Raw genomic sequence first — 16,967 nt, 5'->3', positions numbered from 1 at the left:
AATGAACAATACAGTATTTATTATTTGTCAATGTTAATAATAAAAGTACAGTTTTTTATTGTTAGTTCATGTTAATGTTATTTAATGTAAACAAACACAACTTCTAATTTTAATAATGCATTAGTAAATATTGAAATATTGACATAAACACAGATTAATAAATGCTGGAGCAGTATTGTTCATATGCTTAGTTCAACTAATGTTACCTAATAAACCTTATTGTAAAGTGTAACCCATATTTTAGCAAACATAACTTATATTTTAGCCATTTTTGGTATATTTTTAATGCCCCCCCTCCCACAAACACCCATACAGTAATTTGACTGCAAAACATTACAGAAATGATGATGAAAAATCACAATAATCTGTATCTAACAAGAAGAACACCACAGTATCATAATATACACAAATTTACCTTCATCTCGCCTCCAGGATTATATGAAAATGTGAATTTACTGTGCTTAATGTATAATAACAGCATGTCACAGTGCAACACTTCTTAATAATTCTAAAACTAGGACTCATTTTCTTCACGCACAGCATTGTTTGATTGTTAAGGAATCAGCCACAGACAGACAGACACAGTGTTAGAAACACCTGCAGGTCAAGCATCAGCCATTCAGATGAGAAACGCCATCAGAGGCACTTCTGCAGATCTACAGACGCACACGACAGCCTTCATCATGAAGCAGCTCCTAATGTGACAGCTTGCCAATACGACGGGACAGAGGCGAGGACGGGCCTGGGCTTTCTGACGTGTATGCAGAGCCCTGAGATGCTCGCCGGGGCCTGTCAAGAACACGCTTTCTTTGATTTCTCTGTTTAAGAGAGTTTAAGCAGCGATGTGACAAACGATCAGCTGCTCTTCTGCTCACTCTCTTTCTGAAAAACTACTAACTCAGTGAACTTTTCTTCAGAAAAAAGCTCTTTAGAGGCAGATGCATGTTCAGTTAGAGCCACAGAGAGTCTACTTCAACTGTTTGTTTTCACGGACATATTAGAACAGAACTAGAAAAACATGTATCATATCCACTCTAGAAAGAAGTTCAGGGGATCATTTACCAAGCTTAAAAAATAATGCATGTTTGAAAGTTAAAAAAAGATCTAATTTAGTTTAAGCATTATTTTGAGTTCTGTTGACATCATAATGCTGATCATTACATCAACTTAATATTGTGTGCAATTGAAATAGATTTTAAATTTAAAATACGTTAATAATAAGTAAAGGCATGCTTTGCTTATGAGTGGATAAGGAGAATAAACTTTTTTCTAATTATTTAATAAATGGAGACACCTTTTATTTTTTTTAATGCTGAAAAGTTGGAAATTTAAAAATATATTTTTTTGTTTAAATGTTTAAATTTTTGTGGTTATCGTTACATCTTCATTATAAGTACTCATTATAAGAATTGCATTACTTATTATTAATTACTTTCCAAATCATACAGGATAGACAAGAAGTTATTCCTAAAGTATTTAAGTTTACATTAAAAACATGCATTTTAATTTTGATGCTAAATCCAGTATTCTTTTATGCATAATTGTTCTATAGCATATACAGTATTTAATGCATACATGACAATAATGATAAATGCAACATGCTTATTTCATAAGTACCTTGATGTGAACTTAATTCCTTGGAAAGGCATTACACACAACACTGTTGAAGACTATGTATATATGTACAGCGTTAGAAATATGAGCTTAATTTATGCAAATAATTTATTTAAAATACTGTGCTATTATAGAAATAGATCAGACTAATTCATTCCATGTTCACCATTCGATAAGGTTTAAAAAAAAAAATTTTTTTTTTTTATTAACATTTGTGTTTATGCAACAAAATATTAAATTCCTCTAACACAGTGTAGTTTGCTGGCTGAACATAATTTTATTAAAAATCATCATAACTCCAAAAGACTGATGCAAACTGTTGCATTAATAGTTTTTTGTTGAGCCAAAGCTGTTGTTTTTTTGTAGCGTGCAGAAACCACTTTAAACCGAAGCCAAAAACATGAAGTCAAGTTCTGATACGCATTCACTCCTTTATTAAGCTTCAGATATAGGAATGTAGAGTAAAAAATACTCGTGATTAAAAAAATCTGTTAGGACAATGAATCAACTGAAACGTTCCAAAATTTCAGGCTACAAAGCAAAACCAAAAAATATACATATGTATATTCATCCATCGTGCACGAGCTACCAGACGCCTCGTCGATTACTGATGCTCTTAAATACTGATTATTAAAGATTAATGCTTCATTCTGTACATATGAGAACAGAAGGCCTTCCCCTGTCGGATCATTGCCTAATATGACATTCAATAGGAGACGAACGAGCTGAGAATCACAAAGAGCCGATCGCTGGATCTTCATCAGAGTGAAGAAACACAATGCTGATCTTCAGACACCAAACAGGTACAAAGCGATTCAGATTCTGGGTTTATTAATGTAGTGCTATCATTAGGTTTCATTGAGTCTGAGCAGCTTCTTGCATGATCATGCTGTGGAATAAAGAAAGACGGTGGTGTGTTGAATCACGCGATCGCTTTGGCTTCAGGTAAGAACGCCTCCCAGTATTTTATTAGCTGAAAAACAGAAAACACACAAGAGAAGAGCTTTCACAAGTGCTGATCTGGAGTTAATCAGTCAGTCATGATGGTTCAACACATACCTGCTGCTGTGAGTGAACGAGGGACTCCAGATATTTAATGATGACGACTCTGAAATCCTTCACTCGCTCTTTCTGTGAAGAGAAAGAGACGCTTAGGACAGAGAATCCAACGCTTGGTTTAACAGCGAGAGCAAAGACACACTTCTCACCTCGAACTGACCGACCTCTCGCCGGATGTTTCTCGAGATCTGCTCAAAATCTCTTTCCCCCTGCTGCACTTTACCTTCCCACTGAACACACACACACACACACACACACAGAGACACGAGAGGCTTTATGACTTCAGTGCGTGTTAAAAAACACAAAGAGCAGAAAAACTGTTCGTCATGAGCAGAACAGAGTCACATCAGATCAGAAGGTCTATTGAGCTGATGATGATTTATGGAATTAAGGCGTGAACTGTAATGAATCCTGCATTAAAAACTACATCTAAACAACACAAGACATCAGCTTTTATTAAATATTACAAATGAACCAGCAGCTGGTGAAGGAACAGTTCACTTGAAGATGAAAACGTGTTGAATTTCTTCATCAGGTTTGGAGAAATGTAGCACTGCATCAGTGAATGGGTGCCGTCAGAATGAGAGTCTGATATAAACATCACAATAATCCACAGCACTCCAGTCCATCAGTGAACATCTGGAGAAGACAAAAGATGAAACACATCCAGCATTAAGACGTTTTTAACTCAAACACATCGAGTCTATAATCCATAATAACACTTCCTCCAGTGAAAAAGAGCATCTGCTGTTGTCTCTCACAGATCTGTTTAAACGCTGCTTGATCTGTGCAGATTTCTCTCCTGATTCAGACCAGAACACTTTTTCACTGGAGGAAGTGTTATTATGGATTATAGACTCGATGTGTTTGAGTTAAAATCATCTTAATGCTGGATGTGTTTCATCTTTTGTCTTCTCCAGATGTTCACTGATGGACTGGAGTGCTGTGGATTATTGTGATGTTTTTATCAGACTCTCACTCTGACGGCACCCATTCACTGCAGAGCATCCATTGATGAGACACTGATGCAGTGCTACATTTCTACAAACCTGATGAAGACACAAACTCATCCTGATCTTGAGCACATTTTCATTCCATCTGAACTCTTTTTTTTTTAAGGTGAGAGATTAAAGCCGCTGCGGTGTTTGAGACGAGTGTCTGATGGATCTATAATGAGTCTCTGGTCTACAGTGTGTGTGAGAGAGCAGACGTGACGATGGAGACAGCAAATCAAATCAAAGCGAAGGTCCTACCTCCTCGATCTCCTTTGTGGGGCGTGACGGGGAAAATGCAGAAATTAAAAAGGCTGGAAATGTTTCGTGCTTAAAAGAATCAATAACTGTCATGAATTCCTGCAGCTGTCAGGTGATCGGAGCTAAACACAGTAGAGATATGAATGAACCGAAGGGAGGGAAGGGAAACAAACGTGCTGGATATTTCCCATCAGCCACAGCGCTATCACAGCATCTCGTCAGGATGAGTCTGAGGTGTCCTGTACCTCTCTGATCTCGTCTCGGGCCTGCTGCAGTTTCTCAGGTTTGTTGGCGTACTGTAGTTTGGCTTCGGCTTCTCTCTTGCGCTGCAGCATCAGCTGAGCGTCCTGCCACTTGCCCCATGTTTTCATCCGCTGGTCAAACACTCCCTGCGCACACACACACACACACACACACACAGTGGTGAAGTTTATTGTGGCCAGAAGAAGCGCTCAGGATGTGCTCCACTCACTCTGACGGCGGTGATGAGCCGCACATAGTCTCCCAGCAGCTCTGAGATCAGGTAGAAGTCAGCGTACGCCTGCTCCTGATGCAGCTGCTCGATCTTCTCCTCCACCTCGGCCAGCTGGGACAGAGCTCGCGACAGCGCCGTGTGATCCTCTGAGTTTCCGAGCATAGCCGCGCTTTTAGCGAACGCCGCCGTGTTCACAGACAGCTCTGAGAGTCACAGAGAAGAGGCTTCATTCAGCTTATACACTACAGGTCAATAATCTGGAATAGCCATGAAGACTCTTCTGCATTTATTTGATCAAACATACAGTAAAAATGTGAAATATTATTCTAATGTAAAACAGCTGTTTTCTGTGTGAATCTGTGTTAAAGTGAAATTTATTTAATCAGAAATGTTTCTTGAGCAGTAAATCATCATATTATTCTGATTTCTGAAGATCATGTGACACTGAAGACTGGAGGAATGATGCTGAAAATACAGCGGAGCATCACAGAAATAAATTACACTTTAACACAGATTCACACAGAAAACAGATGTTTTACATTAGAATAATATTTCACATTTTTACTGTATGTTTGATCAAATAAATGCAGCCTTGGAGAGCAGAACATTAAAAATCTAACCAACCCCACACTTATGGCTGGTAGTGTATAAGATCATAAATATGACTCATTAAACATGTGTTGTCATTGTTTTATGATGTTATTATTTGTATTCTCACCCTTCCTGTGACACACCAGTGATTCCACACTAGCGTGAAGTTTTCTGAGCTGAACGTCCAGATTCTCAAACTGCTGCTGTTTCTCCTCAAACCACTTTATACACAAACACACAAACACTTTGTCCAAATGATGATAATTACAGCATGCATGCTTCAAAATAAACCACAGTGATCAGTTCTTAAAAATAAAGATATTTTCTTAGTGCAAAGAACATTTGAAGCGTTTGAAAGGTTCCATAAAGATCAATTATGAACCTTTAGTCATGGAGTATTGCTATGTCATCTTTCTTAAAGTCTAAATTCATGATTTTATCCATGATTACATGAAAGTCTGATGGATGTGTGACACTGTACTGACTGTAAGCTGTGTTCAGTGTATAAAGAGCACACGCGTGTCACATGTCCTGACCCCCGCTCTCACACACACACACACACACACACACACACACACACACACACACACACACACTTTAGGATTGGAGCCAGAGAGCAGCTCATTAATTCGTCTCATTATTCAAGTCCAAAAATCCGAGCCTTACCGCATCCGATTCATTCATCTTGATTGTCATTTTGTTGACAGCGTCGGCTGCTTTGTTTACCATCCTCAATATTCCGGCTCCACTCAGCGCCTGTGTGCTAACCGCTCGCGGCAGCTGGGATAAAATGACAAATAAGGGCAAACAAACCGGTTAACAGGCCGCGGCTCAGCCCTTGTCCCGCGGGGAGCGTTTCTCCTCCCGCAGCGCACAGGGATTTTCTCCAGTCCCATACATTTCAATGCCGGTCCAATTTAATACGTTTCACCCTGGAAAACTCTCAGAGGACCCACAGACAAAAATAGCTTTCAATCGGCCCGAGCGTTTAGCCCTTTACAATTGCCTCAGTCTTCCATTATACATACTTAATACAGACGCTCACGCCAAAGCCACTTCTGGGCCTTTAAAGAGAAAATAAGGGAGTGCAGGAGCAGAGATTCATTGGATCTGTTCTGTGTGTTGTTTAGGAGAACTGAGAGCGTGATGCTATTAACACTGGTGACTTTACCTAATATAATGCACTTCTCTCACTGAAGAATACACAATTGCTCCTTTCCATGTATAAACTGATGTCAAGATGGTTCATCTGAAATATCTGCTTCTAGTGTTCTGTCAAGAGAATCGACTCCACAGAGCCAGGAAAACACATTTATATGGAAACTTGTTTCTGCCCAGGAATAAAAAAATAAAAAGAAAGTTACTGTGACTTTTCCCTTGCAATTCTGACTTTATTTCTTCAAATTCAGAGGTTTTTTTCTTCAAATTCTTAGTTTATTTCTTCAAATTCAGAGTTTATTATTTGCAATTTAGAGTTTATATCTCAATTCAGAGTTTATTTCTTCAAATTCAGAGCTTATTTCAAATTCAGAGTTTATTTCTCCATTCAGAGTTTATTTCTTCAAATTCAGAGCTTATTTCAAATTCAGAGTTTATTTCTCAATTCAGAGTTTATTTCTTCAAATTCAGAGCTTATTTTAAATTCAGAGTTTATTTCTTCAAATTCAGAGCTTATTTCTTCAAATTCAGAGTTTATTTCTCAGTTCAGAGTTTATATCTCAATTCAGAGTTTATTTCAAATTCAGAGTTTATTTCTTAATTCAGAGTTTATTTCAAATTCAGAGTTTATTTCTTAATTCAGAGTTTATTTCTTAATTCAGAGTTTATTTCAAATTCAGAGTTTATTTCTTAATTCAGAGTTTATTTCTTAATTCAGAGTTTATATCTCAATTCAGAGTTTATTTCAAATTCAGAGTTTATTTCTTCAAATTCAGAGTTTATTTCTTCAAATTCAGAGTTTATTTCTTAATTCAGAGTTTATTTCAAATTCAGAGTTTATTTCAAATTCAGAGTTTATTTCTTAATTCAGAGTTTATTTCTTAATTCAGTTTATTTCAAATTCAGAGTTTATATCTCAATTCAGAGTTTATTTCAAATTCAGAGTTTATTTCTTAATTCAGAGTTTATTTCAAATTCAGAGTTTATTTCTTAATTCAGAGTTTATTTCAAATTCAGAGTTTATTTCAAATTCAGAGTTTATTTCTCCATTCAGAGTTTATTTCTTCAAATTCAGAGTTTATATCTCAATTCAGAGTTTATTTCTTCAAATTCAGAGCTTATTTTAAATTCAGTTTATTTCTTCAAATTCAGAGCTTATTTCTTCAAATTCAGAGTTTATTTCTCAGTTCAGAGTTTATATCTCAATTCAGAGTTTATTTCAAATTCAGAGTTTATTTCTCAGTTCAGAGTTTATTTCAAATTCAGAGTTTATTTCTTAATTCAGAGTTTATTTCAAATTCAGAGTTTATTTCTTAATTCAGAGTTTATTTCAAATTCAGAGTTTATTTCAAATTCAGAGTTTATTTCTTAATTCAGAGTTTATTTCAAATTCAGAGTTTATATCTCAATTCAGAGTTTATTTCAAATTCAGTTTATTTCAAATTCAGAGTTTATTTCAAATTCAGAGTTTATTTCAAATTCAGAGTTTATTTCTTCAAATTCAGAGTTTATTTCTTAATTCAGAGTTTATTTCAAATTCAGAGTTTATATCTCAATTCAGAGTTTATTTCAAATTCAGAGTTTATTTCTTCAAATTCAGAGTTTATTTCTTAATTCAGAGTTTATTTCAAATTCAGAGTTTATTTCAAATTCAGAGTTTATTTCTTAATTCAGAGTTTATTTCTTAATTCAGAGTTTATTTCTTAATTCAGAGTTTATTTCAAATTCAGAGTTTATATCTCAATTCAGAGTTTATTTCAAATTCAGTTTTTCTTCAAATTCAGAGTTTATTTCTCAATTCTGAGTTTATATCTCAATCCAATTTATCTCAATTCTGAGTTTATTTCTTCATATTCAGAGTTTATTTCTCAATTCTGAGTTTATTTCTTCATATTCAGAGTTTATTTCTCAATTCTGAGTTTATTTCTTCATATTCAGAGTTTATTTCTCAATTCTGAGTTTATATCTCAATCCAATTTATCTCAATTCTGAGTTTATTTCTTCATATTCAGAGTTTATTTCTCAATTCTGAGTTTATTTCTTCATATTCAGAGTTTATTTCTCAATTCTGAGTTTATTTCTCACAATTCTTTGAATCTTTCTCAGAACTGCAAGAAAAAAAAAGTCAGAATTTTGAGATAAAAATGTGCAATTCCTTTATTTTTTATCCTGTGACTGAATTGAGCTTCAATGCATTTATCCAAAAGAAACCGGAAAATTTCCCCAGCTTGTCAATAGTAGCATTTACCTCTAGTTACTGTTAAAGCCAATTAATTAAAAGTATAAAATGCTGTTACAGACATGATTTTGGCCTGATGAGAATGAAACCCAAGAGCAGCTCAGTAAGTGTTTGATGATTTGACGTCCCCATATGAAGGAGTGAGGGTACCTCTGAACTCTCCAGAAACTGCAGGACATCGGGGTCTTTGAGCAGCGCTGGGTGTTTGACCGTCCTCAGCAGATACCTGCAGCACAAACACACATCTCCCATCAGCACCCAGTTCTGTAAGAGCCGAGACGCTGACCTTCGCGTCAGTCAGCGGACGGGTAAAAAGGGCAGAGAAATGTCAGCGCCTCACTTAACTGTAATTTTTATTTGATTCATCAGTTTGTGCAAAACCAGGAGCGCAGCAGCGATCAGCGGCGGAGAGAACGACAGCACAGCAGCACACCTCCATAATTATTTATCTAATATTTCTTGCTTAACCTTTTAGCCACAAAAGAGCAGAACACGAGTGATCTTTCCAGCGCATCAGACCAACAGAAAACACCAGACTCCTGCGTATCGATTCGATTCGGATTTGATATCGATTCATTTGGATATTAAGGAAATCAGGTCCAGCACATGTCAAGTTCTACTAATATTAAAACTAATAAAGCCTCAACTAAACTTTATTACTATAATAAAGTGATGAATAGACAAATATTTAAAGGCAGCTTTTTTAAAATATAAAATGTTACATAATAAAAAATATGCATGTTGAATAATAAGCATTATTAAAAAATATTTTAATTTTTTTTTTTATGATATAATTGTTTCTACTCCAGTGTGTTCATGAAATATTACCATTTAAATGGCAGATGTCAGAACTCGTTTTCAAGATGGATTCATTAAAAAAATTACATTAAAATAATGCACATATCGATCAACATGATTCTTTTTAGAGTTTTTTCTAAAAAGAAGAAAATTTAGTAGAGATTTTTTCTAGCTTACTATCGAGTCATTTGATGTCTTTCCTCAGGTGAATGTGATTTTACGTGACATTATTGATCAGAAGCTGATTTATTGATGTCTTTCTGCGGTTGAATCACTGATTGATTGATTACATGATTCATGATTGATTCAGTGATTCTTCTGATGTTCGTTCATGTTTATTTGGTGCTATAACTAGTAGTAAAGATGAAGCAATGATCGTCTCACTACAGCACCAGTGTTAAAAACATAATGCATTACTCCATAAAAAAAAGTAACTAATTGCATAACAGAGTTACTTCTTCTGGAAAGTGACACATTTAAAGAGACACGCATGCATTGCTTGAATTTAGTGATACAACTGACAGAATTTGAAAGCGGAGACTTTGTTTCACATCAAAAGTGAGAAAGCACAAATATTCCTGTGATTACTGGATGGCTGGAGCTACACAATGTTTCTGTAAGTTTTATTCACACATTAACTTTTATAAAGCGGCTCAGATCGATTCCTGGGATTTAAGAATCAGTAACGGTTCATCAAAATGTGAATAAATGAATAAAGAAACTCTACATCTCAACTTGAATACCTTTCCAGAGCAGATCTTCTCTTCTCTACAAACTCCACCGATGACAGATCCTCTTTCCCCACTTTGACCTTCGTCATTCCTGAAACACACACACACACACACACTCATCATTGATATGACACCATCAGAACACGTCTCTGATCATACATGCATGGACTTACCCACAATGCTCTTCTCAGGTGCAGGAGGAACGATGAAGCCCATGTGCATGTACTTGGAGGCTAGTTTACTGTGCAAACCCAGAAAATCACTGAAGCGCCTCTTGACACACACCTCGTCTCTGCTGAATATGGACAGACCGGTCTGCAAACACAGAGACAGAGTCACACACGTCCTCCAGAAGATCCACATCATCTCAGATCACAACCTGAAGCTTTTCTTACTTTAGTCGTCACTTTATAGATCATGAACGCATTCATGCCGTCACCTAGAAAAACAAAGACATTCATCACAATCAGAATCAGCATGTGTGCACAAATACACAAGGAATGATGGTTTCCAAAAGCTCTGGGTAAAATCTATAAATAAATAAATAAATCAAGATCAAACAATAACATGACAACATCATAAGAAACATGATTTTAGAAAAATGTAAATATAAAAAAAATACATGACATACATTAAATAAATATGTATTCCGGTTTGTTTTTAGAAAAAGTATGAATGCTCTCTTAATGAAAAACAAAAAACACAATTCTAGCAGTGAGTGTGTAGGTGTCGTAAATGTCAAGCCACACTCTTTCAGGAGTTTGTGAATCCTGCACCTGATAACATCTGAAAAGGTCAATCGATTCACAGCGTCCAGCAGAACACCTTACCAACTTTCTCAGGGTCAGAAACTGAGATCTGGACGTCAAGCGTGTCCCTGTTTTCCTCTTCCTCTTCATCCTAGAGAGGAAAAGTCCAGTGAACGTGAGAAACGATGTCTGTCAGATATGAAGCAGAATGAGATGAGATCACAGTGACAGACCTGGTCCAGCGAGCGGTCGAACACGTCCAGTCTGGGGCTGATGGTGACGGGTGTGATGGGTGTGATGGCGGGCGACGGGCCGTCTGACAGGATCGGCTGACGCTCAGGACTGTCCAGAGACACTTCCTCCGTCGCTTCTGAAACACACAGATCACAGTCTTCAGTGTCACATGATCTTCAGAAATCAGAATAATATGATGATTTACTGCTCAAGAAACAAAAATCTTTTTTAACATTATAAAAGTCTTTACTGTCACTTTTGACCAATTTAATGCATCCTTGATTAATAAAAGTATTTAAAAAACATATCAGCTCCACATTCTGAATATGTGAGTATATATTCCCAAACTCTGAGCCTGCGCTGACAAATCACACACCAGCAAAGAGGTCGTCGGGGTCATCGGGGTCGTCGGGGTCATGGTCCTTGTGTCCGTCAGAGCCGGGGCTGAGGTCTTCTGCAGAGAGACGAGCCGCTTCTGGATACTGAGAGACAAACACAGATGAACCGAGCCACAGCAAAAGAGATGGTCTTCATCCCTCCTGGGGTGGCGCCACTCTTCTCTCTAGAAATATGGCAAATAGTCTTAGTGTTTATACTTGACTAACTGGGGCCCAGGTCAGGAAGCAGACAGGCTGGCTAAACCGACCGTCTGCTAGCTGCCTCCCGTCACAGAGGTCAGTTAATTCTCAGCACATAGAGACTTTTTCACCTAGATATCACACTATAGAGACTGTGTCTGTTCCCCGAACTAGAAAATACAAAAAACGTCCAAACCAAGTTAAGATTAACAATTTAATTGAGGTTCAACAAATAAAAAACAGAAGCAATATGGATAAACAAATGATAAAGCTTGGCTTATTGAATATCAGATCCCTTTCTACGAAAACACTTTTTGTAAATAATATGATCACTGCTCATAATATAGATGTACTCTGTTTGACAGAAACCTGGCTAAAACCTGATGATTACATTATTTTAAATGAGTCCACCCCCCAAGATTACTGTTATAAACATGAGCCACGTCTAAAAGGCAAAGGGGGAGGTGTTGCTTCAATTTATAACAACGTTTTCAGGATTTCTCAGAGGGCAGGCTACAAGTATAACTCGTTTGAAGTAATGGTGCTTCATATAACATTATCCAGAGAAACAAATGTTAATGATAAATCCTCTGTTATGATTGTACTGGCTACTGTATACAGGCCACCAGGGCACCATACAGACTTTATTAAAGAGTTTGGTGATTTTACATCCGAGTTAGTTCTGGCTGCAGATAAAGTCTTAATAGTTGGTGATTTTAATATCCATGTTGATAATGAAAAAGATGCATTGGGATCAGCATTTATAGACATTCTGAACTCTATTGGTGTTAGACAACACGTTTCAGGACCTACTCATTGTCGCAATCATACTCTAGATTTAATACTGTCACATGGATTTGATGTTGATGGTGTTGAAATCATTCAGCCAAGTGATGATATCTCAGATCATTATTTAGTTCTTTGCAAACTTCATATAGCCAAAATTGTAAATTCTACTTCTTGTTACAAGTATGGAAGAACCATCACTTCTACCACAAAAGACTGCTTTTTAAGTTATCTTCCTGATGTAACCAAATTCCTTAGCATATCCAAAACCTCAGAACAACTTGATGATGTAACAGAAACTATGGACTCTCTCTTTTCTAGCACTTTAAATAAAGTTGCTCCTTTACGCTTAAGGAAGGTTAAGGAAAACAGTTTGACACCATGGTATAATGAGCATACTCGCACCCTAAAGAGAGCAGCCCGAAAAATGGAGCGCAGCTGGAGGAAAACAAAACTAGAGGTATTTCGTATTGCTTGGCGGGAAAGTAACATATCCTACAGAAAAGCATTAAAAACTGCTAGATCCGATTACTTTTCTTCTCTTTTAGAAGAAAACAAACATAACCCCAGGTATTTATTCAATACAGTGGCTAAATTAACGAAAAATAAAGCCTGAACAAGTGTTGACATTTCCCAACACCACAGCAGTAATGACTTTATGAACTACTTTACTTCTAAAATCGATACTATTAGAGCTAAAATTGCAACCATTCAGCCGTCAGCTACAGTATCACATCAGACAGTGCACTATAGACCCCCTGAGGAACAGTTCCACTCATTCTCTACCATAGGAGAGGAAGAATTGTATAAACTTGTTAAATCATCTAAACCAACAACATGTATGTTAGACCCTATACCATCTAAGCTCCTGAAAGAGGTGCTTCCAGAAGTCATAGATCCTCTTCTGACTATTATTAATTCCTCATTGTCATTAGGACATGTCCCCAAAACCTTCAAACTGGCTGTTATTAAGCCTCTCATCAAAAAACCACAACTTGACCCCAAAGAACTAGTTAATTATAGACCGATCTCGAATCTCCCTTTTCTGTCCAAGATACTAGAAAAGGTGGTATCCTCACAATTATATTTCTTCTTAGATAAAAATGGTATATGTGAGGATTTCCAGTCAGGATTTAGACCGTATCATAGTTCTGAGACTGCTCTCCTTAGAGTTACAAATGATCTGCTCTTATCATCTGATCGTGGGTGTATCTCTCTATTAGTTTTATTGGATCTTAGTGCTGCGTTTGACACAATTGACCACAACATTCTTTTGCATAGACTTGAATACTTTGTTGGCATCAGTGGAAGTGCATTAGCATGGTTTAAATCGTACTTATATGACCGCCATCAGTTCGTAGCAGTGAATGAAGATGTATCCTATCGATCACAAGTGCAGTATGGAGTACCTCAAGGCTCAGTACTAGGGCCGCTACTCTTCAAGCTTTATATGTTACCCTTGGGAGATATCATCAGGAAACATGGTGTTAGCTTTCACTGTTATGCTGATGATACTCAGCTCTATATTTCTTCGCAGCCCGGTGAAACACACCAATTTGAAAAACTAATGGAATGCATAGTCGATATAAAAAACTGGATGACGAGTAATTTCTTACTGCTAAATTCTGAAAAAACAGATGTGTTAATTATAGGACCTAAAAACTCTGCTTGTAATAACCTAGAACACTGTCTAAGACTTGATGGTTGCTCTGTCAATTCTTCGTCATCAGTTAGGAACCTAGGTGTGCTATTTGATCGCAATCTTTCCTTAGAAAGCCACGTTTCTAGCATTTGTAAAACTGCATTTTTCCATCTCAAAAATATATCTAAATTACGGCCTATGCTCTCAATGTCAAATGCAGAAATGTTAATCCATGCATTTATGACCTCAAGGTTAGATTATTGTAATGCTTTATTGGGTGGTTGTTCTGCACGCTTAGTAAACAAACTACAGCTAATCCAAAATGCAGCAGCAAGAGTTCTTACTAGAACCATGACCATATTAGCCCGGTCCACTGAATTTAATAATGAACTGCCTTTAACTATCATTTTGCATTATTGACACACTGTTTTCCTAATGAATGTTGTTCAGTTGCTTTGACGCAATGTATTTTGTTTAAAGCGCTATATAAATAAAGGTGACTTGACTTGACAGCACAAAAATTCAGACCTAATGATAATAAATCTGTAAATCATCTAGATCTTTCTCTTTACTCTCTTCAGTAGATCAAGAGAAGCTAAACATGATCAAGTCAAGGCTGTTTAGTGAAAGAATTGGTCTTGAAGAACTCAACTTCAGCAGCTCATTAAAGTTAATGTTCACACACACACACACACGTGACTAACTCATGATCAGAGACACAGGAAGTGTGAAGGGTCTCAGAATCTGCTGATCTCCTTATTCATCCACAGACAAAACCATGGTGTTCTCAGATTTTCAGACGAGTGGAAAGAAAACATGCAAAATACACTGTTAAGTGTTTATTTTATTGCCAAAAAACATGGTGGCCTTGGAAATGCATGAAAATTTAATAAGCATATTAATGAGTGCATATTTAAATCTTCCCGGTTAATTATCTGGAGGTATGCTGATCTCTGTCTGATACTGGATATAGTATTTCACAGAATACCGTGGTTTTTAAAATAAAACATGCGAGACACAAATGTCAAAATAACGCTAATATTATTTGTTGGTGAGAAGCCATTCTTATGAATTTAACTCATATTTTGGCGATCTGTTTCTGCGCAGACGCGACGCAGAGTTGATGTGCGGAAGGAGCCCGTGCTGCGCATGCGCGCTCGGCATCTCTTCTCGCTCGTGAAATTAAATGAAATCTGTCAGAATTAGACAGAAACACGGCGCTGATGTTTCGCTGATTATGAATATTGATGTGTGATTAGAGTCTGCGAGCAGAAGGGCGTGTCGATCCGTGAATGCGATCCTCGCGCGCAGCTTTAATCTCACCTCCGTGACGCTCGCGACGCTCACGAACAGGTCCTCCGCGTCCTGCGGCTCCGGGGGGTCCGTGTGTGCGGCACCGAGCAGCGCTGGAGCCTCCCTGTCCTCAGACATCTTCAACAATAACAGCCGAACACAGTCTCAGTGAGAGTGATGAAGACAGTCATGTGACCGAGACTCGTGACAGAAGCGCTTCATGCAGCTCATGCTCCGCCCTCACAGCGCAGAACGCCCACAACAACACACACACACACACACACACACACAATCACAGACTCACGCACACGCGCACACAGGCTCTCTCTCTCTCTCACACACGCACACTTTCTCTCAATTATTTCTTAAGAGATATAACCATTAAAAAATAGAAAAGTTATGTTTCACGTTGGGGTGATTTCTGATCTGGGTATGTATGGAGTCCCATTAGGTGTTAAAATATTTTTTGTAAAATTATTTATAAACTTATGTTAATGTTTTGTACAAGATTTTTCATCTTTACCCCATATTTCACACTATTTTGGACTGAATTTGCATAAAGTTTTCATCTGAAAGCTAAAGTTTATTGAGTTTAAAAAGTTTTAGAATAATATTTCAAAATAAATATGTAGGGTTCACAAATTTTGAGAAATCATGAGTTATAAATTCAAATAAATTTAATTAAATTCTATTTATTCCAAAGGGATTAATACTGGTAATTCTCAGAATACATGTTCTTTCCATTCCATGCAGTTATATATTCAAACCAAATTTATCATCAGTATTAAATAAATAAATATTTTTGCATTAAAGTGCATCATTTGATATTTCAAGGACTTTTTTTATAATAAAAATGTGGTAAATGCAGTAATAACATGGTAATAACATTCACATTCCCCCATTAATGTCTGATAATGTTTTAGCTGAAAAATATGATGTCTGGTATATGAAATAACTCATTTTTGAGTGCAGCTGATATCTGACGGAGCAGCACAATTAAAGGTTGATTAGATGATTATCCCTCATCTGTGTCAACGCATCAATTAATCCGCTGGACGGAGAAACCTCTTCCCATCGTTCCTGCAGCTGTTTTCCGGCGGCATTAACTGCTGTCATCCAGAAACAACAGCAGCACAGCGCTGTCAATTATATTTGATTGACTGAGTAAAGCAGCACACAAATAAGCCAAACAATGGACACAAAAATCTATAGATGAGTCTCCTCCTGTCAAATCAAGTGCTCGTCTGCTCCATTTTCATGCTGCACAACAGCCTTAAACACACCATCTCTCTCTCTCTCTCTGTGTGTGTGTGTGTGTGTGCCTGTCTTTCTCTCTCTGTGTGTGTGTGTGTGCCTGTCTTTCTCTCTCTGTGTGTGTGTGTGTGCCTGTCTCTCTCTGTGTGTGTGTGTGTGCCTGTCTTTCTCTCTCTGTGTGTGTGTGTGTGCCTGTCTTTCTCTCTCTGTGTGTGTGTGTGTGTGCCTGTCTTTCTCTCTGTGTGTGTGTGTGTGTGTGTGCCTGTCTTTCTCTCTCTGTGTGTGTGTGTGTGTGCCTGTCTTTCTCTCTCTGTGTGTGTGTGTGTGTGCCTGTCTCTCTGTGTGTGTGTGTGCCTGTCTTTCTCTCTCTGTGTGTGTGTGTGTGTGTGCCTGTCTTTCTCTCTCTGTGTGTGTGTGTGTGTGCCTGTCTCTCTCTCTGTGTGTGTGTGTGTGTGTGCCTGTCTCTCTCTGTGTGTGTGTGTGTGTGCCTGTCTCTCTCTCTCTCTCTGTGTG

General features: G+C 37.4%; 1 protein-coding gene across 1 annotated transcript; it reads right to left on the bottom strand.

The window, feature by feature from the left end:
* Nucleotides 1-2,025: 2,025 nt before the first annotated feature.
* On the bottom strand, nt 2,026-15,405 carry LOC132103474 (sorting nexin-2-like). Its single transcript, XM_059508606.1, has 15 exons — nt 15,231-15,405; nt 11,278-11,383; nt 10,901-11,037; nt 10,749-10,818; nt 10,314-10,357; nt 10,092-10,233; nt 9,931-10,009; nt 8,540-8,615; nt 5,659-5,772; nt 5,120-5,213; nt 4,399-4,604; nt 4,172-4,315; nt 2,823-2,903; nt 2,674-2,745; nt 2,026-2,587 (listed from the first exon to the last, which is right to left on the bottom strand). Exons 1-15 carry the CDS (start codon nt 15,336-15,338, stop codon nt 2,537-2,539), a joined length of 1,524 nt encoding a protein of 507 aa, XP_059364589.1. The 5' UTR covers nt 15,339-15,405; the 3' UTR covers nt 2,026-2,536.
* Nucleotides 15,406-16,967: the final 1,562 nt, after the last annotated feature.

The sequence above is a fragment of the Carassius carassius genome, chromosome 24 (assembly GCF_963082965.1).
Source record: "Carassius carassius chromosome 24, fCarCar2.1, whole genome shotgun sequence".
NCBI lineage: Eukaryota > Metazoa > Chordata > Actinopteri > Cypriniformes > Cyprinidae > Carassius > Carassius carassius.
This window is presented reverse-complemented; position numbering and strand designations above follow the sequence as displayed.

Coding starts and splice junctions, on each gene's coding strand:
- LOC132103474 (XM_059508606.1), bottom strand. CDS start 15,338: ATGTCTGAGGACAGGGAGGCTCCAGCGCTGCTCGGTGCCGCACACACG. Junction 4,316..4,398: donor GGCTCATCACCGCCGTCAGA/GTGAGTGGAGCA, acceptor GTGTGTGCGCAG/GGAGTGTTTGACCAGCGGAT. Junction 2,904..4,171: donor CCCGAGACGAGATCAGAGAG/GTACAGGACACC, acceptor GTGTGTGTTCAG/TGGGAAGGTAAAGTGCAGCA.